This window comes from Haemaphysalis longicornis, unplaced genomic scaffold (genome assembly GCF_048455015.1).
Source record: "Haemaphysalis longicornis isolate Haplotype H1 unplaced genomic scaffold, Haemaphysalis longicornis Haplotype H1 scaffold_10, whole genome shotgun sequence".
Lineage (NCBI taxonomy): Eukaryota > Metazoa > Arthropoda > Arachnida > Ixodida > Ixodidae > Haemaphysalis > Haemaphysalis longicornis.
In genome coordinates this window covers 75,944,020-75,971,742 of record NW_027526204.1, presented here as the reverse complement: position 1 = coordinate 75,971,742, position 27,723 = coordinate 75,944,020, and the positions used below count along the sequence as shown (strand labels likewise).

Here is a 27,723-nt window from a genome sequence, read left to right as displayed (position 1 = left end):
CGAGCTGCAATACTGCAGCACTTTCTATCTTTGCAGTTTAAATACCCATGTGCAGAATTTTACAGTGACGCTTCTAAAACCTCCACTATGGTGTCCTGCACTGCTCATGGCCCGACTTTCAATGCAGCCAGAACCATGAGCTTCACACAACAATTTTTTCACCAGAAGCGTATAGAATTTTACTGATTGTACGACGCGTGCTTGAAAACCAAATTTCCAATTCCATCATCTATACATATTCCCTGAGTGTTTTTCGCGCACTATCATCACACAAGCCCCCCAAAACCACATAGTTAATCTTGTATTCAACACTATCATGTATGTGTATGCACACAAGCATGAGCTGCTCCTCTGCTGGGATCCAGGACACACTGGGATCGCTGGAAACGAGTTGCAGACGAGAGGGCCGCTGCTGCTGCCTGCACTCAGGAACACTGTAGACATAACAACCGTGCCCATATATAGACCTCAAGCCACACATAAGACAACACTTGCGTAGAACATGGCACACACACTGGAGTGAAGACAGATGACAAGTTACATGTTATAAAACCACGCTTGGGAGCATACACCACTGACACACGCAACAGACACACGGAAGTCGCCTTGGCTAGGCTACAGATAGGGCACACCCATGCAACGCACTCGTATGTACTCACAGGATCTTCAACACCCCAGTGCAGCAGATGCGCAGAACCCCTATCCGTAGTTCCCATGCTCATTCAATGCGCAGCACTTCACACAACGCGACGCGAACACTCCCACAAATTACACCGACTACACGTCCCACTACACCCACCGTTTTTCTTGTCTGACGATCCCATGTTTTCTATCATTGGTTTGTTTAAATACTTAGAAGAAGTTAAATTTTTAGACCTCATTTAATACCAGGCGTGATCACTCCGTGGCCCTATATACCAGCCATGCTCATTGTCGTTTTATGATTTTACTTGTGTTTTTTCTGACTTATCTTAGTGCTTATGGTTTCACATCTCATATACAACCATTGTTTTGGCGCTCTTTGGCCCAGTTGGCCTTGCGCCATTAACATCCAACCATCATCATCATTGGCCAAGGCCGTGAGCTATAGTGCAAGAAGAAAATACGCCAAAGATAAAGAGTGATGCGGATAACAACAGGACACGTTCAGCCGTATCAACACTATTGATTTCGGATACCCTACATCATAAAGAGGCCTTGGGTGTCCTTGTAAATTCTTCTTTTGTGCCTTCTACAAGTATGAACTCCGAGTGATTCGCTAGCTTAGTTCAAAAGGTAGATAATTGCTACCTCTCCGTACTAGGCTATGCAACTTTGGCAATTTAGGCCATTTTACTCTGAAAAAGCGATTTCAGCGTCAATTTCTTTTTATTTTAGAAATAAGCCAATGGATATTGCAAACATTCACAGCTGGACAAGTACAAAAGCATCAAAAAGGTAACTGAAACATTCACTTGTTTTCTTGCGTTTTTTTATTGCATGTTAAAATGCGCTCAAGCGTAACGGTAGTGCAAGGACATTACAGAGTCGAGCAGAAAGGAGAATGCACTAAATTTGCCGCGAGCGCGAATTGGCTAACCATTATAAATTTTTGGTTGCATGTAACACCCACAGTCTGGTTCGACCATATTTACGGCAGGCAACGTTTCTTTTTAAAATGAGTAAAAAATTTTAAATATACTCAAAGTTGGTAATCGGCGTTTACAAATTCTAGTTTACATACCTCTATATTAGCGCGTACACTCCAGCGCTGTCGCCTCCCTTCACTACGATGTCCACGGGGCTCGCAAAACACCTCAAATAAAGCAAACGTCCAATCACAATAACAGCACCCCCAGTTGGCGACAGGTTCCACTTCTTAATTTTGTTCAAAATATCAAACTTCGTTGCCAAGTCGAGCGTACGACAGGGGTTGTCATTATAGTTGACACAACGCTTAAAAAAAGCCTCTTGCGTCTACAACACATACTGCTCACGCGGCGCTCTTTTGAGAGCGCCTAGTGAACGGCGCTGTCAAACAAAAAACATTGAGGGCCTCAAAATAGAACAGATGCGTAAGCTTGCTCGCACCTCAACTGGCCCACCGCTTTGTAAACCATTCCCTGGCTCGGTTTTGATGACGCCGACATACTACAAAGCACGGTGCTGTTTCGGCGTTTGAAAATTGTGAATTTTATTATGAAAACGCAGTCATATCTCTACGCTTTTTATTCCTACTAACTTGCGATTAACCGATATAATGGGTTTTAGATCCAATTGTCGACCAATTGCGTCCAGTGAATTGCATGTTAACTGGGTGGGAATTGCCCATCACCACTAATTCACCTCAGTCCGAAATATGCGGCTTCAAATTATCAAAAGTCGATTGTTTCAGCTTTATCGTGCAGGTGAAGCACAAAAAGCCGCTTGGGCCACGATATTTTTAATTCAATTTCCCAAGGGATTGTTCACCCAAGGGTAGTTTTTGGGACACTGGGAGCATGTCCTCATGTAGCGCTCTCCTCCAGGTGGCGTGTTCTTGTACGAGCACGTAGTCGGCCTGGGACAGGTGCTCGGTCCACGGACGTTCCGTCCCGCACAGCTGCGCTTAGCGTAGGCACTCAGCGGCTTCGGGTCCTCCATGAAACGGAGGACTTCGGAGGCCGTCACCAGGTACACGTCATCCTTCTCCAGCAGCCAGTCGATGAACCGCAGGTAGCCCACCTTGCGCTCGGGGTGTCGCAGATACGCTTCGTGAAGAAACACAGGAAAAGGGGCCCGGTTGGTGGTGTAGAAGTACTCGAAGTTCGACCTGCGCGCAAGTAGACAATAAAAGCAGGAGCTAAGTTTACAATTACTACGTTGGGGTGTGTAGAATAAGCTTTGAATAGGCAAATCTCAAAATTATCAGCGCACGATCGCGACGTCTGCAGAAATCGCGCATGTCGTCGGCGAACCCGTGGCGTGACCCATCGTGCTTTGCGTTGCAGTTTAATTAAATAACCTAGTATGCAGCCTGCCCATGTTTAAATTCTACTACCTTCTTCTCTATGTGGACAAGTCAGTTTGAGAATAGCATTCGCCGGTAAATGAAGATTCTGCCGCAGGCCGCTAGATAACCTGCTCCTTTTTGACATAACAAAGGCCATATTTCACGGTGATTCTACCGCTTGTGATTCTTTGCGGAGTACCGCCACAACCAGGACCATGTTACTCCCTGCATTTTCACACACATGTAGATTTGTCGGAAGTCCCACCTTTATTCGTGAGAATAGCGTAATTCGAGATAACTGGTGGGACAGAATTTTCTAAAACCAGAAAAAAAGAAAAAAAAAAGACATATAGCGAAATTTGCGAACCGTAAACGGCCCTGCATATCCACAAAAAGATTATTAGGCTGAAATAACCCCATTATCGTTATAATAGCGTAAATGGCGATAACCTGTCTGAGAGAATTCTGAAAAACCAAAAAATAAGAAACATGGAAAAATATAGCCGCAATAACGAGCAGTGTAACGCCGCGCATTTCCACAAAAATGAAGATTTCGCTGAAGGAACACCTTTAATCGTTATTATAACGTAAGTGGATCCTGGTTCCCACAAAATTTTGAAATCAGAAAATTCAAAAAGTAGACAAAATATCAAAAATGGGTAAGAGTGTGACTTCCTGAAATCCCGCAAAAAAAAAACATATGGCCGATGCAGTATTTTTAATCGTTCTAATAACGTAATTGCAGATAATTGATCGGACAGACTATTGAAAAACCAAAAATAAGAAAAGTAGAAAAAAATGCGAAAAGGACGAACCGTGCATTTCCACAATAATGCACATTTGGCAGATCTGACACCTTTAATTGTTCTGCTTATATAATTAAGGATACTTGGTAGGACCGATTTCTGAAAAACCAAAAATAGTAAAAATAAAAAAATTGCGAATATTACGAATGGTGCAGCGCCCTCAATTTCCACAAAAGTGCGGATTTGGTAGATGTAGCCCGTTCAATCGTTATATTCGCGTAATTGGAGATAATTGTTCGGACTAAATTTTGAAAAACCTAAACATTTGACCGAAGAGAACTCACAGTGTAGGCATGCAGCGTAGGCATGCTACGCGTCAGTAGACAATTCTGCGAATTTCTGCAGGTATTTGAGTTCTAGCCTACTTTATCATTTCGAATGCAGCTTGCACAATATTTCCACATTCCTATTTATTTGGGAAGGGTTACAGGTTGGGTTGCAGCCGGAGAAGTTACATGCTTGACTAGCCACGAGTCACGCTGCTTCTGGATCTCTGTAATGGTATGCTTGCATCGCCGTCAGAGGCTTCGGAAGTGTTTTGAAGTAAGGCAACTCAGGGCAATCTGTGATGATTATGACGATGATGATGAATCTGTTCTTCAGGAATCCAAAGTGCGTTTTTTCGAGGTTTAAAATGGATAGCCTTTTCAGAGAGGTCCGGGTTGGCTTTTCCAATTGAATCGTTAATGAAGCGGCTTGTATTTTAGGTAACAGCTCCCTATTTACTTAACTTATCCTATTCAATGCAAAAGTCACTTGGTCTACCTAAATCTACATACGTAGTTTAAAAGCGAAAGCCTGGCAATGCTTATCAGTGATTCCTTTACTGGGTTTGGGCCTGTTGGATTTAACTTCTTTGCATTTCGACGCAAATTGGTGGTCTGGGTACACCAGAAAAACAGAGTTCTGCGTGGCTGGCCTGCACCTGTTCACGTCACTGCCGCAATGTTCACTTGTGACGCGGGACGCACTTTCTAAGTTTTCCTCCACGGCCGACAATTTTTAGAGGTTGAACTCTGAGGATCCACAGTTGGGCCTTGTGGCCCTACTGCGGATACCCGGCTTCAATTCCGATACGAAGTAATACGTGTTTTGCTTTCGTATTCACAGTGACGGCCATTTTCTGCACTATATGACAACTACAACAAGAATAATGATGGTTCTTCACACAAAATCACAGTTCAGGTTTTCGGGTGTGATGATTTAGGGTTTTGTGGCGCAAGGCCGACGAGGGCAAAGAGCGCCATTTCGGGTATATATTTAAGGTCATTCTTTGCTTTGCCGTGGCAAAGTTATCGTACTGTGTGCGTGGAACTCAAATTTCACTGGTAGGCACCATCACGTGCAATTCAATGAATATCCTAAAAAAAGTATGAGACGGAAATCATTTAGTCATTCTTACGGGAACATGCAATCTGTAATGATTGTAGCATGGAAGTGAGAGATACAGGAAGAATTTGGAATGACATAACCATTAGCCAAGGCAGACGGTTCGTACGCTATTACAAAATGGCTCAGTCGTACTGAGCCTTGTGCTTTGAACTAGTACAACTGGTTTTTTTCATGGGGCTGGTGTATTACAGCCATGATTTTTCTAATCATGCCTATATCGCGGATGATCGAGCCTCTTCTTTTAGACAACCGCAAATTATCGAGTCCACTCCCCCATACCCGCCCTTACGGAGACCCTCGTCACGGTTGTTGCTTGCGTTGTACCTGTTGCAACCGCTACGCAAGCCGATATTTATTTTCTATATACCAATACAAATTGTGCATTGGGTGAATAAGGGAGCGCATTGGTCCCACGGGTATTTCCACTAATGTGATCGCCTTGCTCGCAGCAAGGTTCATGTTTCTAAGAGACAATACGACGTCATTTTTATCGAGTACTACCTGAGAGACCCCTAAGGGACACCAAACGTTGATAGCACACGCAAACATTCTCAGTGCTTCATTCCAAAAGGATTTCTTGAGTACAAATGAGGCTACGCTACGTGCAAACAACAATACCAGAATGACTCATTCTAGTACCAACAGCTCTCTCGCATTAGTGCAGGATCCGGCCACCATAGCGCACTATTCTGCAGGAGCCTTCGCATGAGCCTACGACCAAACCCACGTTCCTCTCTTCAGCAGCTGTAAAGCTGCTGAAGGGGGCGCCAATTTGGTATATGTACAAAAAAAAGGGAGCTCAGAATCCCCGGAATGGTACAGGCCGCGGCTGGAACCTATACCTCGTCACGCTTTCAACTTCAACATTTTCAAGAAAGGGCAACCTATACCTTGGCGAGTAGGACTAAATGATTAGTTAACAAGTTCAGTGACCGGCGTTCCTTGCACACCTACGAAAGCCAGAAATGGCAAACTGTGCAATTATATATAGGCAAGACAACGATGGTATCGACACCAAATTGTTCAGAATACTTCCTGCAAAAAAAGTAGGTTAGAAACTCAACCGATTTCTGCTGGAATGCCAGGCGAACCTGCGCTCGATAAAAGTGCATAGCTCAGGGACTCTATCTGATAAAGGGGAAGCGCATGAATGCCTAGTGGTCTTTAGACTATTATGTTGTAGAGACGTTGGGCCCCTAGGTAATGGTAACTGCATAGCGGCAACCGACGTTTTCACCCAACACGCGAGCAGCCTGGATTTAGTAAACGCCATTCAACAATTATTAGCATCTACGCCATGAATTACACAGTACACAAATGTGCAGAGTGTTATATGTGTTGTTATGTAGCAGCTACATATTACTGAAGAGCCTTTGATGCCGGAGATACTTGACTTCAATAAACGAGCTCGTGCACAGAAACCCTGCTCGTTCCACCGAGATATAACGGGCAGCATCGGAGTCCGTGACGTGCAACAGAATGGCAACTTTTTGTAGCGAAAGCTACAGTACGCTACCTCGGGCAGTCTTCTCGGGGGGGGGGGGGGGGGTGACAAGTTTTGAATTGGGGAGCTAGAGGTAAGAGAGAGAGAGATGAACTTTATTTTGTGCCCGGTGGAAAAAGGAAGAGGTTGGAAATCCTCCTCGGTCTTCTTCCCCCTTTTAGGCGACAGCCCGGAGTCGGACCCCGGCGGCGTCTTCAGCCATCCGGACGAGTTCGACTTGCACTTCGGGATCGGAGCTGAGCAGCGCGGTCTCCCATTGCTCTAAACCACACCACCTTCCGCAAGCGCCCGAATTGGAGCAGCGCCCGATCGCGGGGAGAAATAGATGAGGAGGGCACGAATAAGCACGCGGAACCCGTGCCGCCACCTAGTGGAGGAAGGCGAGGACGCCGCCGGCGCAGCGATAAATTCGCGCGACGAAGGAAGGCGACGTGCGCGCAGAGCCGTGTGTGATAAGGCAGAACGAGCATCCAGTTGTGGTCGCTCGTACAGCGGCAACGCTTAATTACGCCGTGAGCCGAAAAAGAGGAAACACGCTACTGTTGCTTCCAGCTCCGCTTACTGTTCGCTTAGTGTTACGTCCAACTCTTACTCGTTAGTTTGAGCTTCCTTCATTGTTTGCATGGCACGCGCAAGATTTCCTTTCATAAGAACAGCCAAAAATACGTTGCCACAAAACGAACCATACATGAACATGCCACCTCTCCAAAATATATAAACGCCTGCCTGTACTGCTATTCCGAAAGCTTGGTTAGGAATGTCAACGATACGCTCGAACGTATAATGTGGTATTGTAAAAAGTGTGGATGAAACTTCTACAAAGCATTCTATAGAAGCTGTGAAATGAAGCTACGTAACAAGTTTGAGATAATTACGAAGAAATTGGGATTGCTTCAAATGCATAGTATGTCACCTGCAGTCTATACAATGAACTGCCTGAAAACATGGATGAAGATAACTTTCCTGGAAGATGGGGTTCATTATATGGGGTTCTTTATTTATAAGATGGGGTTCTTTGCAAGCCATCCTAAATATTTGGCCATTGCATATACCTGTTTTGAAAAAAAAATGGTAAATAATCCTTGCATATACTTCTCGTACTGAGTAAGGGTATACCTCTAAAAACGTGGGTGAATCCATCCAGATGAGCTGAAAATGATGACAGAAATCGCGCCTAACCACTGTTGACGAGCACAATAGTTTGGAAGACATATAACTCACACCCTAGGCGGCCATGGGCTGGGCATGTAGCGCAGAGAACTTCCAACAGGATGGTGACTACTTATAGACAACACGGCTGCCTGAAGAAGAAACTAAAAGACAGTGCTCAACGCCCTTGTCTATAACACAGAGTTCAACTTCAATTAGTCACCTTTCAAAACTGCGACTCAAACTTTTCACAAAAAACGTTGAGGTCAAAATATATGGTTAAGACTTCAGAATGACACAATAGTTTTCTTCAAATGGTTTCCTGCCGATGCAAGATAAGTCTATAAGTAGGAAACCTGTGATTAGACAAGTTTGTTGCCCTCTGTAGATGGCGGCCAGCATATCTTGCACCCCTCGGGTTAACGACGACTATGGTTGAAAGCGAAGCTTCATCGTGATGAATTCTTTGGTTGGCCAACCCCGCACTGCAAGTATGAACTGCTCTGAAGGTACCATATGTGTCCAGAAGCTCCTCCCAAGGGGCCAGGAGCTGCTGGACACACATAGGGTCTCAGAAGAAGGTTCCACACCGTCTGGTACCTTTGTGCGCTAACCTTTACTAAGGGCTACGTAAAATGTGATTCTCTCTCTCTCTCTCTCTCTCTCTCTCTCTCTCTCTCTCTCTCTCTCTCTCTCTCTCTCTCTCTATTCTGTAGGTCCGCAACACTTTTCTAGAATACCCACAGCAACTGTCGGCTGGGAGCACCGTAGGCCTAACGTTTGGGTTTGGGGTGTACTGCGCGAATCAGCACATGCTGCTTGGCGTTGGCTTCAACCATGTTGAAGTAGAGAGGTCGGATAGACGCCGACTTCGTAACGCGAGGGACCCAGGTTAGATTCCGGCCGCGGGAAGCGTTTTTTTTTCTGTCACTTCAACTACGGCCATCCATCTTCATCGTCACAGAAAGTTGGCTTTCCTGCACGGTGTATAGGCGTACAACGACATCAGTGAGGACAGTGAAGCTTCGCGTTAATAATACGATGTATGGATTAAACAGGAACGTTCCAGAACAACGAATGAGCTCAGAGAGCGCAGAGTATTAGCAGCACATAGTCCTGGGTTTGTTTTTGTTTTTATGCGCACTTCAGATTTTGTTCTAGCGTGCCCACAAACAAAGTTATTAGGTTGACGATGATGATGACGATGGCAATGATGGCGTTGACCATGACGGCGGCAGTAATAATTTTTGTGTACATTATGGTGTTGAATGTACACAAATACGTTAAAGGAGTACTGATACGAAATTTTCATGTTACGTTTTTTTCGCTGCTATGCGTGCCTACCAGCCCACTAATCATAGAATGACAGATTAGACGGTCGAGCGCAGCGTAAACATTCATTTACGGCGTGGTTTTTCCGTGCCAGTTTCGGTTTCGACAAAAAAACGCCTAGCGGCCGCCATGGCAGGATGTATCACATGGCGTCACCATTCTTGCCGTATCGCTGCCTCTCTGGAAGCGCGAGCGAGCGAGCGCACGCGCGCGCCCAGACCGGCCGAGGTCATCGCCGTCCCCACAGGCCCGGGCAGCATGACGTCAGTCCCAAAACTATGACGTGTACACACGCCTGAGCAGCGCGCGCCAACCACAGCCAGCGCGTCGGCTTCGTCACGGGAGCCCCGACGTTGGCAGTTTGAGGCAAGTAGCAGATGATGTCACGTCGGCCCGCTCTGGGCTTTCTCGTGCGAGCGAAGATTAAAATGGATTTTAAATACGTTTCGCTGAACGGTTGCTGTTGAAACTGCTGGGAGATATCTACTGATAAAAAGGAAGCGTTTAACATAGTTATCTCAGCTTTGAAATTTCGTGTCAGTACTCCTTTAAGGAAGTCCTGCCTTAAGGCCAAAGGCATACTAGAGAAGATTGTAAGCCGCTTGAGTACCAGCAGTGGTAATATTACGCAGCACTTCCTTAAGCTACTTACAAGTTTGACGATCTCAAGAACACTGCTGAGTTGGTTGCAAATCCCCAAGAGGGCACATTGATCATCCAGGATGAGCACCTTCTCACTTGCAGTTGTCCGCGCCTAACTGCTGCGTTTGCAAATTTATCGCACTATCCCATACAGGCAGAAAGACCACAACACGTTCATTGGGTGGAAGGTTATGGCTGGTCCAGCATGCCGCGTGTTCTTTTCTGCCCCTTCCGCGAACCACACTAACTCCCCAATCCGTGGAAAAGACCGCCATCAGTTATCAGGTACGAAGTTCTCTGTACTCAGGTCGATTCCTACTTCTGCCACTGGTTACAGCAAACTGGCGAAGCGGTTCCAACGTTTAGAGTATAATTACTGTACGCATAATTTTTAATCTATACACACCACTGGAAGATGGCTCGACTGCTAAGTTGCACAGAAGTCGTTAAAAATTTATACATTGTCAAGATTGCAACAAAAAATATAACGTAGCCCGTTTTTCCCACGCTATGATTGATGCGTACTTGAGGTATTCGAAGGTGTCGTTGGCGGTGTCAGGAGGCGGCGCGCAAGTGTCTGCCATCACGCAAGGGTGGTCTTCATTTGATGACTTCGCAAAGAACACGTTCATGGGCAGCACCCAGAGTCCCGGATAGGAGCCTTGGGGACAGGGCAGCACGTTGCAGCTTCTCCGGAAGCCGAAGTTCATCGTGTACGGGTAGAATGGGCGTTCCCCTCGGCCACGGTGGTGTGGAAGCGTGCTGTCGTACCTGCATCAGAATATATAAAGGTTGTCATCAAAAAGCGCGTGTTGTACAATTTTCCAAGTGCCTAAAAGTGTATACTCAACGAGAAAGCCTATCTGGTCGCCTTTAACGCTTGATATACACACCTTGGTCCCATAGGAAAGTAAGAACAATAAAAATCGACAGGCTCTTTATACATCCAGACCACTTCTTGTGCAACCCTTAAAAACCATCTTCATAGTAATGGGTTATTGTACAGTAGTAAAGCAAACATAAACATGTTTGGAGTACGACACTATATGCTGTTACAAGGGGGCCTATCGAGCTATTCAGGAAAACGTCAGTTTGGTTCATATTTTAAAGAAGATAGTGATCATTGGGCTATTTAAACGCAAAATGTTCGTCTGTGTGTCATGTTCCTTGATTCGGCCGCCCGGATAAAATAAAGGTGTTGTTGAACAAAACGTTTATATAGGCCCATTATTTCTAAATTTTTAAGTCTGGTGTAAATGGTCGTACTAGTCAAAATTGTGCAGAAAAAATCCTCATTAAGCATATCAGGGGTAAAACGTCTATAGTAGTGATATTTGCCGTGTTCTCCAAATTAAAAATACATGGCCCCTCAATTTTTGCAATAGCAAATAAAAAAATACGCTTTGCCCCGGACTCTAGCTAAACTATGGCTCCTGGCGGCATTCAAAAAATCTTTCTTATTTTTTTTAATTTTTATAATTTCGTCCGACCAATTATCTGATTTGCCTTATTATAACGTTTACATTTTGTGAAACTTTCGTTAAAATCTACATTATTGTGGAAATGCAGGGCGTTACACGGTTCGCCATTCTTCGTGAATATGTTACATCTTTCTTTTTTTTTAATTTTTCAAAATTTTGTTCGGCCAATTATCTCCATCTACGCTATTATAATGATTACATATATCCACAATATTTAGGAAATACAGGGCTACACGTTTCGCCATTTTTTTACAATTTTTTATATTTTTCTGATTTTTTAGTGTTTCAAAATTTCGTGCGCCCAGTTATCCCAATTTGGGCAATTATGGCAATTACAGGTGCAACTTCCTTGATATCTGCATTCTTGTGGAAATTCAGGTCGTTACACGGTCGTGGCTGTGGTGGTTCGGGGAAATGAATGCTACGCATTAAAAGTTCAACAGTAACAACATGTTTAGTATATTTTGTGTGGAAAGCGCGTGGAGAAGGGCCTTAGCGTGGAGTGTATAGCTGCGGCAATTTTGGATTGATTTACTAAGCAGGTGCTGGAGGCCACTATGGTAATTAGACAGCATTTGTGACGAATCCAGCAGACATGCGCGCATTTTTTTTATTTACAGTTTTAGATGAAATGGCAGACCTGAGGAAAGGAAGGCAAAAGGTGTTCCAACAACCAAATGAGGCCAATCGTCCATTTAAAAGCAATAAAGAGAAAAATAAAAAGTATGAAAAGTGATTAAAATGGAACAATTCTCTGCACATAATAGGATTTAAAGCGTGAAAGCAAAAGTCAAAGTATAACGGCAAACACCGCCTGCATTAAAAATAACAGAAATGGTACAAGTTAGATCCAGTAAGCATTTCGAGAGGATCCGTGTCGTCCCACTGGTTCGTCTTTCTAATCTAGCATTTCCTGTAAATATTTTAATAATTATAATTTTATGCGTCTTCCACAGCTAAAGAGAGAATTCCGAGGCATGAATTTAGACTGTGCGGTATTTCAAGCGCTGACATCTGAAAATCATAAGTGGAGCTTTAGAACATTAGAGTTCTGGACACTGAAAGTTGTTAACGGTGTATTTCCTCGGGTATTTTTTTTTTCAAATTATGCTTCAACGGCTTCACTTTGTCATGGTATGTAAACGTTTATTTGCTTCTGTGATTTGTTTGTATCCTGAGCAAGCAGTGTCTGTAAAAAGATTTCGGGTGGTGTAATTTATGAAGCAATATGTCATGTTTTACAGAATGGACGGATTTTTTGTCTTAAAGGATCCATGAAGACAAAACACAAGTTTGTGTTATTCGAAAGATTTCGTGTTTTTTAATGCCCCCAGTGCTTGTTCGAATGCAAACGATGCTTTATTCACTGATAAGTTAAAATTTTGATTTCCCCGCTAAATTGTGCGTGGTCTGCAATGACATCACAGGCCGTGTTTACCGTTAGTGAACCTATATGGCGCCACCACGCCGCGGCAAGCCGTTTTCTGCCTTTGGTTTGTTAGTGAACGTATTTTTACCGGGCTTGTTTTGTTCATGGAAACGTTTCGTAAAACATGGTGTTCGCTTCACAAATGCGGTCACGTACGACATCGTCGCTGGCGTCAATCGGTCAGTGTCGTCTAAAACAACCACAAAGCCCCGCAGCCCTGTGCAGCTAAACCAGTCATAGAGAGTGCGCGCAGTACCAACAGCAGCATGCGCATCGCTACTTGTATGTTTACGTGTGCTTTCTTAACTTCCACTATTTCTCCCCCCATTCTTAGGGCTTTCAAAAGAATGTGCCCTAAATGTAAGCGCAAATAGCTCGTTCGACAAGCTTGTAAGCTCTGCCTAATTGGCGTTCGCTTTTGCCGCCCTCCGCGAATCGCAGAGCTGTCTGGTGTGACATCATAAGTTCTGTGGCGGGAAATGAGCTTCTGGATCGCTAGGCCATTCCCTTTTTCCCTAAGTATGTAGCCTATTTAGGCGAAGGTTACGTTGAAAGTGCTGTCAGTATGATTGTAACGAGGCAATCTTTTGAATGAACCAAACTTGTGTTTTCTCTTCATGGCTCATTTAAAAGATTCCTAGTGGTAATAGTTGATTTCTGAGGTTGTCGATCAAGTTTTCTTATATGTTTAGTACGTATAGCATGTTTAGTTGTTTTCTCTGTTTAGAACCCGACATGTTGCTTTACAAGGATATTGTTTTCCAGGTACTGGCAGTGACGCCTGTTAATGGCATGTTCTGCCACTTTAACAAAAACTGAAGAGACCAAAATAGGCCTGTATTTAAAACGTTAACGTCCAGAGACATCCCCTACAAAATAGGCCTTCTCGGCAAGTGTAAACTATTGAACCGAACTTACGTTGCTCTTTATAAGGTGCTTGATGGCGAGAAACAGATATATTTAATGGAAGGCCCTATAGGGCCAAGAATGTAGCGCATCATGCGGATAAGGGCCAACCACTGATGGTGAGCTTTGCTGGGGCACGTGAACTTTCTAGCCTAATGCCGCCCTCGCTCTCTTGGTCGCTCACCGCCGCGGCGGAAAAAGTCGGAAGACAACTAATCGAGAAAATTAGTTGATTTGGCTAGTTTGTGCACATGTACGGTGAGCTTTCCAGGCGCGTTGTGAGGTTCAGAAAAAAAAGGTGGTTCGGAAAGGTTGAATGGCGCGAGTTGCGAAGTCTGCATCAGGGTAAGAAAAAAACATTCCTGGGAAGGCTCAAAGAGTGCTTCCAAAAAGGATTAAGAAGCGCATGCCGGTAAAGACAATGGCTAGAGACTGGAAGGTGCTTGGGACGGAGCTGTCCAGGTGACCCTTCTAGTGCTGACGGTTGCAGTCACAAAGTTCAACAAAAAGGTAAACACAAGATGAACTGACGGTCACCTAAGCTCTTGCGTACACAGTCCTAGAAAGTTCTTAGCACTCCCCAAGTTTTTTCTTTACTTTTCATTTGCAAAAAAAAGCTGGAAACGCTGATTTGAAAATTCCCGTTTGAAAATAGGCTGAAAAATGTCCGCAGCTTGATACGCTAACTACCACTTCTGCTTCAGTCATGTTCCGATGCCTCTAATGTGCCCTTACGTATTTTCTGCATTGCAATGTTATCCGAAATTGTCGTCTAATCATTCGACAATTTATGACCATGCTTATCAAATCAATTTACATTGGAAGATATACCCAACCGTTTCTGTTCACTTGCGATGTAATCGCTGAACCGAGTTTCGGCAAGAAGTTTCTGAAATTGCGATATGTGTAAAATGGTTCTGGAAAAAATAGTTTTTACTCTCCTGGAGAAAAATTTCAGGGTCGTGGATTTAAACTTCCGCATAGGCAGTGTCCCAAGAAATGATATTTTGCGTGACAGTCATGATTAAGTACGGCTTGCAGGGCTGGTCAGAGCCAGGCAGAACATGGCAAGGCGGTGTGCAAGCAGTTGTCCCCAGATTCCCGCAGGGACTGAGTGTCGTAAGCTCCGCTCTTGAAATGTGTGCGAAAACATGTTTGTCTTGTCAACTAAGGCATTCAAATATAAGAATTCTTCCCCATTTAGCTATTTGTCGAACTCTCAATATACACACTTTCGTCGGCGCTCTGCCAGCTCCAGCTATCAGACGTGGATTTCTCGCACCCTGAGAAATACCCTGACGCCCATACAATGGAGTTTTAAGTTTCCCTAATTCAGCGATGTTTTTTTTTTATGTGGAGGAAACCTCAATCCCGCGGTTGCTGATTTTAAGCCTTTACTTGACTCATAAAAGTGAGTCGCTATTCAGCAATCAATGTGCGGAACTGTGCACGAGCAACAGTACCCGGAAAACACAATGCGCTCTAATGAGGTTAGCCAACCCGTGACCTATATAACCGCCTGTCCCGTTATTATTTGCCGAATGGACCTACCGTAAGTGCTTGTGCAGCATGCTGAATCCCTGATCTCCACCGGTGAATAAAAACGGTCCCCTGAAACCCACGACGTCGGCGGCTGACACATTTGCGAAGGCCGTCAGCATGGTCCGCTGGTCGAGCACCTCACGTTCCCACTGGGTGCTGTTGATGGTCTGCCAGTAAGAAGGGTCCGTCCGGTGGCTAAAAACAGTGAACAAAAACGGTCTTACACAAATTATAAGCAAGCGGCACATCTAGTGGCGCCATTGGCAGGAAATTCTTGGGGTGAGGGATGCGTGTTCGGGCGCTTGGAAATGGAGTTAGGCAGGGCCTGCAGGCGATAATGAGATATCTGCCGCTGTCAGCAATGGTTAGGGGAAGTGTCTTAGCCTCTGTGCTGCGGCTGTCACGGTGGAAGACTGTTGTAATGTACTGCTGTCATTGCGGCAGGTGGGAACAGTGATACCTTTGAGCGAACCAGCGAACAAAACATAAGAGCCCGAGGTTCGCTCCTCTTACGCAAGTATTAAGGTTTAGTGGCACCGGAATTACGCTCGTATGCTATTGCGAGAGACTTCCGGGATTAATGTTGGGGGGGGGGGGGGGCAGAAAATTAGTGTGTCGCTTTCAGGAAGGGTTGCAGCTCTGCACTTTCACTAGCACTGCAAATTTCGGAAGGAAACTTCTGTGTTGCTTAAGAAAGTGGTGACTTCGTACGAGCAGGTACAATTCGTGTGCTAGAAATTACTGAAAAGTGGCGCTGCTGCTGAGGCTAACTTCGCTATAGGAGTTACAAGTCTGCCTCATCTCCCTCATTATTTACGCCATTCCATCTAACTCACTGGCTGATTGCACAAGCTATGCGGCAAACGCAGTTTTCCGAAAGAATAGATAACCTCGATTTGTCACTGCACATACAATATGACACTCTACCAGCTTTTTGACTTTCATTAGTACTGCAAATACAGATGATAGTAAAAGAGGTGGCGGAGCGTGAGGGCGCAACTTAACCAAATTTTATCGTCTCTACCTTTTGCCCAAGGTGGGGGGACATGCAAAATAGGCCGGTCCAGACGCTCGGTAGTCAGAGCCAGATTACAGTGCCGGGGGCCCAGTTCAAACAGAGCGAAAAAAACAAAACGAGGTAGGCCTCCGCCCTACTTCCCCTTCCCGCCAATCCCAGTCAGGCTGTTTTCTTTGTCCATCAGCTGGATCAGTTCAGTCGCTGCAGGCGATGCATGGTTTTGGACGAGTGCAAGGTTTTTACCTCAGGCTGAAGAACTGTGAGATGACTTCAGGATTATGCGCATCACGCAACGAACAGCCTTTTCGAAGCATTCATTCTCAAAATACATATTTCCAGTTTCAATCAGAGGAAATCAACAGGAGGCCTTAACGTTTTCTAACCAAACCACCAAGTCTGCCATTTTTTTTTCAGCCCTCGTAGGGGCCCCCTAGGCGCGGGGAGCCCGGTTCATTTGAGCCTTTGAACCATGGATAATCCGTCCCTGTCTGTAGTTGCCATCGCGGAAGAAAAGTGCTCATGCACATGGGCACACCGGCCTGCTATAGGCAAACATTATAACAGAATATTACGTGCAAAAGACACAGAAAGGCGCCCTGGGAATAATATGTGACCCACCAAGAATGCAACAACATAGCTACATTCCCGACCACTAAATCAGCTTCAATAAAAACAGTAATTTCGGCGCTGCCAGAAATCTGATAGACACAACTCTTTGTTGGCAACTGAGGAGTGTATTATTGGTAAGCACATATACGTATTCACGTGTCCTATATAAAGTTGGGCGACTGTACCCAGAAATGGTTTTGCGCCTTTAGAATTTTTTTATGTGAATACCAGTATGTCCAACCACCGTAATTTTTCTCATTGGATTATGTATTCGCCAACATTTTTCGAGAATGTATACCAATCATTGAAACTGAAAACATTGTGATGAACAAGCTCAGGGAGTTTATGAAAAAAAAATGGTTGGATACTAACTGGCCACCTCTACATGACGGATCAATCGGCATCGACTTCGAACCGAATGCTAAATAAAAGCTCCACGAGGAATAAATGCACGTCTTCCTAGGAGAAAGAACCTCCAATTGAACCTCGCGACGTAAAGCTGCTACTCTAGTATGACCCAGTGCACATTGAATAAATAATGCCGCAGGCTCGGTACTTTTGGTTCCCCAAAAGCGAATTCTGGGTGCAAAAAGTGGCTTTAAATTAAGAACCTTCCTTGAATGCGACATGCAGAGTAGGTGAGGGGAAATTCTTCTGTGCCTTTTTTGAAGGTATAAATGCAAGAATTCTGAAGAATCTTGTTCGCGCCGCCGTTGTTATGAAACTTTATCGATGTTATATCTAAGACCCAGTTTAGCATAGTAATCTAAGCAACCACTCTGTCTTCGCTATTAGGACTAATACTATCAGCTTCGTCATTGCAAAATTATCGTTTCATAATAAAATCGTGGGCTCCGGCACTGACCTAATGGAATGCAGGGCTATCTCATTGCCCCAGGAGTGTAGCTGGTTGACGGCTTCGTAGTCGAGGTATTCCCCGGACACGAAGAAAGTGGCTGCTATAGGGCATCCGTTCTGCTTGTTCGTTCGTTTGGAATTTTCGAGGAGTTCCCGGTAGAAGGCCATGTTGCCGACGTTTACAGCGTCGTCGAACGTCAGCATCACAAATTGGGGCATATCGTCGACTTGCAAACCGGCTGGAGGAGCATCGCTTGCGCACACGCAGCGAGGTCGTTTGCAGACCGTGTCGTCGCATTCTCCGGCTCCTGATGTAAATGGGCACAAAACGTTTAACGCACAAAAGAAACTTGGGTATTAGGCGGGAGTTCCAGCCTCCTGCCAGTGCTCAGTCGAGGGGGCACTGAAAAAAATGATTTTGTACGGCGCTTCAAACGAATCAGGTGCACGGCACTTTCGCTCACCTTGGAAAGAATTACTATTCCTTGTTAAACATTCAGCCTCTCCGCGGATGCTTCTGTGCAACACTCTTTGTTATAATTATAGACCGAGGTTCGATTGCTCACACCACTTACAACAACGAAAATGGTGGCATGACGAACGTTTGCTCTTGAGGGGAACTGAATCACTATCACAAATGTACGCGAATCCTGCTTTTGCGATATTGTGAAATCATGATGTGGCCTGACATGCATACTTGGGTGCGCAAGTGTTGACCTAAGTTGATCCTTATCCGCTTTGTGACCAGTCTTTACGTACGGTCTTAATGGCAACAACGGTGAAATGCGTTCAACTACGTATGTACGTATCCCAATGAAGTTGTATAGAAGTACTTGTAATCATAAGAGACATCCTGCGCTATACCTCGAGAATCCCAACGTTAAGATGATGAATATACGTTCGGTACACGCATAAAAAACTTTTGCTTCCTGCCTGACATACATAACGTTTCCTGACGAATTGGCATGGATAAAAAGCATAGAGAACGCTAGAAAATCGAAACACATAAACTTAGCCCAACTTCTATTTCAAAGTTTAGAGGCTGTTGCGTTACCTGTGAAATGTCATGAAGCAGATAACAGGTGGTTTTTGATGGCCTCGTTTGGATTGTTCCACAAATTGTTTATGGCTTATTGCGAATTCTCGCAGCGCCTGAACTTACCTTAGCGTGAACTATGTAGAAAATATTGGCATGGTAGCCGTTTTTTGACTGTCGCATGTGCCTTTACCTAATATGTAAGTCTGCTTCACGTTATAATAGACCAGTGGGGATTTAGTTTCATCCCCCAAAAAAATGCCACCATCTTCCGCGAGGGGAACCCTGGGGTGATGCAAGGCATCTAACGGGGTTCAATTCGCGTTTCCGTTATGGTTACCCAAATGTGGTTGAAGTGTAGCGAACCTTAAATGATGCTCAATCACACGTACATTTCCAATTACGCGGTAGCAGGCATGTTAGTGTCCATTTCAACTCATCGGAGCGGCAGTCGGAGCAGTAGCAGCAAGAGTGACTGACGGAGCGGCTGAGGAGCGCGCTGCAGATACCGCGGTTATATAGCTGCTCTGCGAGAGAGAGTGATGAGGGAGAGACACGCATGCACACTAACGCACAGCTGGCATGCAGAGGAGAACGTGCTAACGCAGCTGGCGGGCGAGGAGAAAGGAGGAAGGTTGAGGACGGGCTGAGAGAGAGACACGCATGCGCACTAACGCACAGCTAGCAAGGCGAGGAGAACGTGCTAACGCAGCTGGCGGGCGAGGGGAAAGGAGGAGGGTTGCGGATGGACGCCGGATGGAGGGACAGGCCGAGTGTAAGAGATGCATTGCATCTAATAATTTTGAATGAACGCAAGCCTTTCGGAGTGTAAATGCTACCACTAGGCTGGCTGGCAAATCAAGAAACATGCGTTACCAGCAAGCTGCCGACAATAACACTGTTGAATATTTAGGCTACCACGCAAGACACTAAGCCAGGGAAGAGGGCACTGCAGAGGCCCCTGCCCCGCTAACAAGCATATAGGCAACGCAAGAATGTTGTCCGCATTCTGACTATATACGCTGCTGATTCTAGAACCGGGGCAGTCACCTATATAGGGCGAAGCGAGTGTTGCACAGCCTGAAGCTATCCAGTGGAGCTCACGCATTGACCCTAATCTGCTACTAAACAAAGATGCAAAGTACAATTGGCTGCGTAGCTCTAAACTGCACTGCAAAGATCGTCAACTGACGAGGCTCTGATGCCACCCCGGCCATGCAATTTCATATCCTCTATCCTCTCCTGTTTCGCTTCTCTCGCTACAATCAAAATGGATTGACAGATTTGAAACGCTTTGCATCTAAGGATAAATGTATTTTGCAGGTCTTTTACTCGGAAAGGTATAGCTTGTTTCTGTGACAGAGATTTTGTTCCGGGCTGGCTCTCGGTTTTCGTAGTGCTACATTATGCGAACTTCACTCATGCTGTGATACGTATTTTTCCTGAAAAAGACCAGTTCACGCAAAAACTGCCTTGGGATTCACATTGTCCCCCCTGGGTTGTAAGGTACAATTTTTATGCGCACAAGCGTCCAATTCACTATCTGCAGGGGTAAGATTTCTGCGTATAGCTCTTTTTTCAAATCGTTTTCCACCATTTGAAGGCGCTGCTGGTGGCGTGGCAATGGAGACAAACACGATGAGAAATACCTATACGTGTCGGGAGCTCCGACATTAACAGCTACCAAATGAATTGTCGTTCCATGCCGATGACCTCACGCACGTCTTGGAGCGGCAGCAGTGACAATCAGATCGGTTGTTCGTTATTGCGGCGAGACCGTTGGCCACTGTGGTGCTTCCTCTCTGAGACAAACGTTTGAACTGCTTTATTTTAGATGCGACTGCTTCTCATTCACTTGCCTTGTCCTTCCATACGGCGTTGTTATCCGTCCACACCCCTCCCTCTACACTATAAAAAAAATACTATTTAGCGGCGCCCCGTTTCGATGCCACGACCCTGTGGGCGGAACGCGAGGTACATGGTGCTCTTCCCACTGCGCCACAAAAGCGAGACAGTATCAAATGCTACGAACGCGCGTTATATCCTTGACTCATTCAAAATACGTCGGGATGCTACTGATACAACACATGATGGGGCAATGATTAACACTTGCAATAAAAGAAAAAATTCCCGCATTTCTCCGAGGGGAAGAATGTGAAAGTGCGAATGCACGAGTTGAATTTGCGCGGTTCGGTAATGTTCGCGAAAGAGAGATCACACACACACACACAACTACAAAGAAAGAAAGATGCATTTATTCACAGACACCTATTTGTGTTGTCGTTGTAATTGATCGATAGAGCGGATCTCAGCTTTGAAATTTCATGTCAGTACTCCTTTAAGCAGGTGCATTAGCCCTTCTCACGCCCGATTCTTGGCCAATCCCCCACGTGGGTATGTGCCATGTCAGCGGCCAGGCAGCGCGCGCCCATCTTCCCCCGTTGCCAAGGAAGACGAGGAGATTCCTGGCCAATCCCCCACGTGGGTATGTGCCATGTCAGCGGCCAGGCTGCGCGCGCCCATCTCCACGTGCGCGGACATCGCCGGTGGACGCAGGTTCAGGGTCGCTTAAGAAGTGCATTCGCACTTAAAAAAAGCTCCCACTTACAGCAACAATGATAGAGTAAAGGTCGTTGCGACAGCGAAGCCCCAAGCATATCACTTAGAGAGATTGACCTAGATTGGCCAATAAAACATAATAATATTCATAAAACATAATCATCATACGCGTTCCCGACACGTTTCCCGCGATTTCAGATTCAATCCAACGGAAACACCGAGTGAACCCCACGATGCGTCGCATCTACACAGGGTTCCCCTCGCGGGGAGGTGGGCGCACTTTTTTTCACTCGGGAAGTTAAGGGTAGCTTCAGCGGTACAAACTGCTGTTAAGCTATACTGAGCTAAGGGATACGAACGTTACTGAAGTAACTATGTTGCTCAGCTTGACTCAAAGCGCTTACCTTAGGGAAAAACACGTATAAAATTCACATTGCGACAACAACACCGTAACACTACCATGACAAGAAAACGCGTTTATTGCAGTATCTGTAGGGCCAGAATATCTTCGAGCAACACTTTTCCCATATGGTTTTCACTATACAGCAGCGGCCACGATACAATGCCGACTGGGGCAATTACAATTTTAAATACTCCAATGTATAGCAATACCTCGCGTACCTGTTGGTGGAGGAGGTGTTTCAAACAGATCTGTGCTGGACTCTTTGGTGGACGTCCTCGGCAACTCTGTTGTTTCTGCACCTGTTGTAGTCTCATCTGTAAGCGAAGTTTCAGCTAGCTGATATACCTTCAACTCGCAAAGTGGTGATTATTTTTTGTTGCCAGGATTGGTTATACGCCATCCTTATCAAGTGATGCGAAAGTCACTACAGTTACTTTGACGCTCATTGTTCTTCAATAAAAGTTATTTTCGGTAAAACAACAAAGCCAGTTCCACGCATTTGAAATCTTCTGAAAGAGCAGACCTGACTTCTGCAACCTGGTGGCCACTTCAAGGAGGGGTAGGGGTCACTGAAAGCGCCACTCGCACGGTAAGTGCGTACTGGAAGTTGACCCACGGAGGTGGGGTATTTTATTGGCACGGATTGGGTGGTAGAGCGCTGCGCGCCCTAGCTCACGAATGAATGTCGCACAATAGACTGCCGTGGCATCGTGCTGGGAGCATATCTGGGACCGCGGTTAGAGTTCGAACGTGGCGGACGGGCGGTGAGCGAGTGCGAACGGAGGAGTGGCGTACCTGCACGGCAAACGTTTGTTTCACTGCGGCATTAAAATAAGGCGACCTCGTCACGCTCGCGGCCCCATCTCGACAGATGTGGCAGTCGCTCACAACGCCACTCGCCGCGGTGTGTATAGGACCCGTGTACTGGAGTTTATAGCGCGTTGGCAGGGCCGCCGAAAAGCAGCCCCGTCAAAAATCCTATGATTGTCAGACCGAAGGAGCGGCTGTACGAGCCAGAGATTCCGCTGCAATTGCGAAAACGTCGAGCAAGCTTTTCCACTGTATGGTTTGTTTTATGGCTCCCACAACATTTTCAAAAAGGTTGCGAACAGGCTGCCGAAAAAAAACTTTATTTCGGTTCCCTTGATATGGAGCGGAAAGGCGCGCAGTGCGACGTGGTCTGTAAACACACTGATCGATTTCTGGCCATAAACGTTCATTTTGCTGTTTAGTAGGATCTTGTTTCTGGGCAAGCCCGCTATCAGCTTTGGTGCGGACCTGTGACAGCCGGTGCCCGGCAAAACTGGTATAGGCAGGATGAACTTCGTCGGGAATGAAAACAGTGCACCAGCATATACCCCAGCAATCTTCCCTGAGTGCTACGGAATATGGCGCAGGGTAACGGTTGGCACAAAACTGGTGGGATTCCACAGGAATCCATCACAGCTAAATGAATGGGCCATAAATATGCGCGTCAATCATCATAAAGCAGAGAAGGTGTTTGTTGATGGTTTTGTTTTTGTCGCTGAGCTTGCACCTACCTAGGAATTGTAGTATTACATTTCGATTCTGCTTGAACAATCTGTACATGTGTATTTCATTTCTGTTCTGTATTACACTGCTCATCGGTACTTACCCCTTGCTAAGCGTAACTCCTGCTTGGACAGACTCGGCGGCTGCTTTGACGCAGATATCACGGCCAACATATACGACTGTATAACATATTGTGGACTGATACAAAAGGAACACCAGAGTTGATACCGGTGCGAAAATGACGAAGTAGCTGCTCGGTGTTCCAAGTTATGAGTTGACGAACATAGCAACTGCATCAGCATGTTTACACAAGCCCTGGAGCCTGCCCTTGCGCGTGCAAGTTTCCCCGACTGCTTCGCTTGGATTCACCGACCTCTTAATAAAGTACAGTAATGCTGAGCCACGTGTTTACAAGAGAAATCACAACCGTTTATCGTACCCGCCTTTAACTAAATGTAGTAGCCCAGCCGCCCCACCTATTCTGTGCCTAATGCCATTGCTGGAAACATCGGACGGCTCCATTGCGGTCGCTAGATCTTCCGGGACTAAGTAAACTTTGTTTGCGGCGTACAGCTGGCGACCACGTTTTACGGCTTTCTTTTTTAAAAACCGTTCCAATATTTCCCATCTCTCTAAAACCGTTAGAACCAGTGCGCTGGGTTGAGAAATCACTCATCGCAGCATAGCACGGCCAAGCGCGGCAGCGCGCAAGCGATGTGAACACCATCCGATCAATGTAGCGAGTGGCCGTAGGTGGCGCTAGTTGTTCAGGCGCCGGTGCCGCCACCATAGCAGTGCGCGCAATCTATACGCACTCGAAGCTGACCCATAGAGGTCTGGTAGTGTCTCGGTGCACGTTGCCTCGCGCCGCATGCTGAGCTTGCGCATGAAGGATCATCAAGGCGGTGGAGCCATCTGTCGGCACTGCGGGATACCTTCGCAAGCCATCATCTTCATCTGGCGCGAGGGCCGTCATCGCGGGGTATTGGGAACCCGTAAACAGTTCGGCTGCTGAAGTACGTATCAATTTGACATGGTCGCACCAAGATGGCATCCAAAATTCCGTTGTGTCCGCTCTGGTTGTACTCTCCTATGTAAAGACAGTTTCAGCTGTTATGTATTCTACTTGGGGAGGGATGTCTGGTTCCTGGGAAGTGGTTGTTACTAAGCCATTCTGAGCTAGTTGATGCGAATATAACTAAAGTTACTATGCTGCATGTTGACTAAAAAAATTATTTTGTGAAAAACGCGTATAACAGTCACATTGTCACAGCAGGATTGTAAGGAACACCACTCTGACGGAAAGCAGCGTCTGCTGGAGTATTTGTGCTGCAGAAAACGTGCGTGCAACTCTATTTTCTAATCGTTTTTCACCAACCCGTAACAGTGCCGGTGCCGTGGCGGTGAGCACAGACACTATTTGAAATATCCCAATCAATGCCAATAGATTGCGTTGCTGTTGGAAGGGAAGTTGTTACAAACAGATCTGTGCCTTGATTTCTGGCTAACACGATCAGGAACTCCGTGTTTCCGCAGTTGGTGTATTCTCTTCTGTAAGGAAGGTTTGAGCTGTCTTATCTTCCAGTTGGGAAAAAAATGTCTAGTTTCTACAGGCGAGATGGTTCTTAAGCAATCCTGTGTTAAGTCACGCGAAAATTACAACGTTACTATGTAGGGCAAGAATACCTGCTGCAACACTTTTTTTATGTCGTTTTCACTATAGAGCTGCGATCATGATACAATGCCGATTGGCACAAAGACAATTTTAAATACTCCAATGTATAGGAATACCTCGCGTACCTGTTGGTGGAGCAGTTGTTTCAAACAGATCTGTGCTGGACTCTTTGGTAGACACCCTCGGCAACTCTGTTGTTTCCGCACTTGTTGTAGTCTCATCTGTAAGGGAAGTTTCAGCTAGCTGTTATACCTTCAACTCGCAAAGTTGTGCATATTTTTTGTTGGAGACATTGGTTATAAGCCATCCTGATCAAGTGATGAGAAAGTCACTACAGTTACCATGGTGCTCATTTTTCTTCAATAAACGTTCTTTTCGGTAAAATAACAAAGCCAGTTCCGCGCATTTGAAATCTTCCGAAAGAGCAGAGCTCACTTCCTCTACCTGGTGGCCACTTCAAGGAGGGGCAGGTGTCACTGAAAGCGCCACTCGCACGGTAAGTACGTACTGAAAGTTGACCCGCGGAGATGTGGTATTTTATTGGTGCGGATTGGGTGGTAGGGCGCCGCGCGCCCCGGCTCACGAATGAATGTCGCACAATGGACTGCCGTGGCATCGTGCTGGGAGCGTTTCTGGGACCGCGGTTAGGGTCCAAAGGTTGCGGACGGGCGGTGAGCGAGTGCGACCAGAGTGGCGTACTTGTAAGGCAAACTTTTGTTTCACTACAGCATTAAAAGTAGGCGACCTCGTCACGCTGGCGGCCCTACCCCGACAGATGTGGCAGTCACTCACAACGCCAATCGTAGCGGTCTGTATACGAAATCAAATCTCACCCACGGAGCCCTTGTTGTTTATCGGTGTATGTGGCCCTGTGCCGCATGCCGAAATGGCGCATGAACGACCGTCAAGGCGGTGGAGCCATCTGTCGGCATAGCGAGGTATCTTCGCAAGCCATCACTCTGACCTGGCGTGAGAGGCATCATCGCGGAGTATTGCGAGCCCGTAAATATTTCGGCTGTTAAAACGCGTATCATATTGAAATGGATGCAACTAGATGGCAATAAAAACTTCGGTGTGACCACCCTGATCGTACTGTACTCTGTAAACACAATTTCAGCTTTTATATCTTCTATTTGGAGGGAGATATCTGTTTCCCGTGGAAGAGATTTTCTTAAACCATCCAGAGCTAGGTGATGCGAACATAACTTAAGTTACAATGTTGCATTTTGCCTCACAAAAATTATTTTTGATAAACGTGTATCACATTTACATGGTCACCACGGGATTGTGAGCAAAACCACCCTGACGGGAAACGGCGCCCGCTGGAGTATTTGTGCTCGCAGAAAACGTGTGTGCAACTCTATTTCCAAGTCGTTTTTCACCAACCCCCAACGACACCGGTGACGTGGAGGTGGGCACGGACACTATTTGAAATAACCCAATCAATGCCGACATTCTGCATACCTGTTGGCGGGGTAGCTGTTACAAACAGATCTGTGGTTTGATTTCTGCTGGGCACGCTCAGGAACTCTGTTGTTTCCGCAGTTGGTGTAGTCACCTCTGTAAGGAAAGTTTCAGCTATCTTATCTTCCACATGGCAAAAGATGTCTAGCTCCTAGTGGCGAAATTGGTCTTAAGCGAACCTCTGCTAAGTGCTCGAACATCACCAAAATATTTTGTTCTTCATTTCGCTCAGAATTTTAATTTTAGAAAAACACGCATCAGAACATCGTCACAACACAATTGTAAGCAACACCACTCTGACCGCGGGAAGCATGTACTGCACCCTCAGTAGTAGCAGGAATCTGCCTGGTGTTGCCAAATCGTTTTTGACCATGCGATACCAGTGTTGCTTACGTGGCAATAGGCATGAACAAAAATTTATATATCCCAATAAATACAGATAAGCTGTGTCCCTGTCTGGGAGCAGAGTGTAGAAATAGATATCTGCTGTTCTCTCTGGTTTACACGCAATGCTTTTTCTTATCACTTTCCTCACTCGCGGTAATGTCCTCTGTAAGGGAACTTTCAGCTGCCAAATCTCCTACTCAGGAAGTCATGTCCAGCTTCTGTGGAAAAGATTGTTCTTAAACTCTCCTGTGCTAACTATTGCGAACGGTTAACTGCTAACTGCCAACTGCTAACGGTTGCGAACAGGCAAGACGTAACTGGAGAGGTTTGCTAAATCTTAGAGCAAGACTTTCAAAATTTCAGTTGACCGCCTGCACATTACCAAGCAGGCTTACATCTATGACGTCAACACTGGTGGTGTCGTACTAGCTAGCAGATAGCTAAAGTGCAAGATTGGAATATCACGTCGCTCATTCAAGTCATCCCCATATTATCGCTATCCTCTACTGGCATCCGCAGCCTAATGCCAAAAGGGGATTTGTTATGTTCCTTCCTATACGATTGTGACTTCGATGTTCTTGCCCTCACCGAAACCTGGCTGTGTCCTGACGTAACCGATCACAAAGTTCTTCCTGATGGTAGCAATTTCAACATTTACCGAAATGACCGTACTAATAGGTGGGGCGGAAGAGTTCTCGCAGTAAAAAAAAACTTGGCAATCTTATGCATCAAAGTACACTCTAACATAGAAATTATCTGGGTAGCTTGCATAACCAAGTCCGCCACACAGCTCATCGGGAATTGTTACCGACCTCCTGAATGTAACCATTCATTTTTGGAAGAACTGCGCAGTAGCATCACTGAGGCCATCACCTCTGCCACACCGATTCTATCTATATGCTTGGCGATTTCAATTTCCCCGCGATCGACGGGAACCAGTTGTATTCTTGCCGCATGTCTACATAATTTATCAACCTAACCTTAGACTTTATCTCATCCGAAACTGTGAATCAGCCCACTTGCGTTT

The 27,723-nt window shown here is 45.8% G+C and overlaps 1 protein-coding gene across 1 annotated transcript in view; it reads right to left on the bottom strand.

Annotated features, from left to right (window-relative positions):
• Window positions 1–1,453: 1,453 nt before the first annotated feature.
• The window catches only part of LOC144158800 (chitin deacetylase 7-like), an 84,491-nt gene continuing 58,221 nt past the window's right edge, over window positions 1,454–27,723 (bottom strand). The window contains exons 6-8 of the mRNA XM_077689943.1: window positions 15,164–15,349; window positions 10,322–10,567; window positions 1,454–2,791 (exon numbers count right to left, since the gene is read on the bottom strand). Of these exons, the coding sequence (XP_077546069.1) occupies window positions 2,428–2,791; window positions 10,322–10,567; window positions 15,164–15,349 (796 nt within the window). The 3' untranslated portion in view covers window positions 1,454–2,427. The remainder of the gene's footprint in view (window positions 2,792–10,321; window positions 10,568–15,163; window positions 15,350–27,723) is intronic.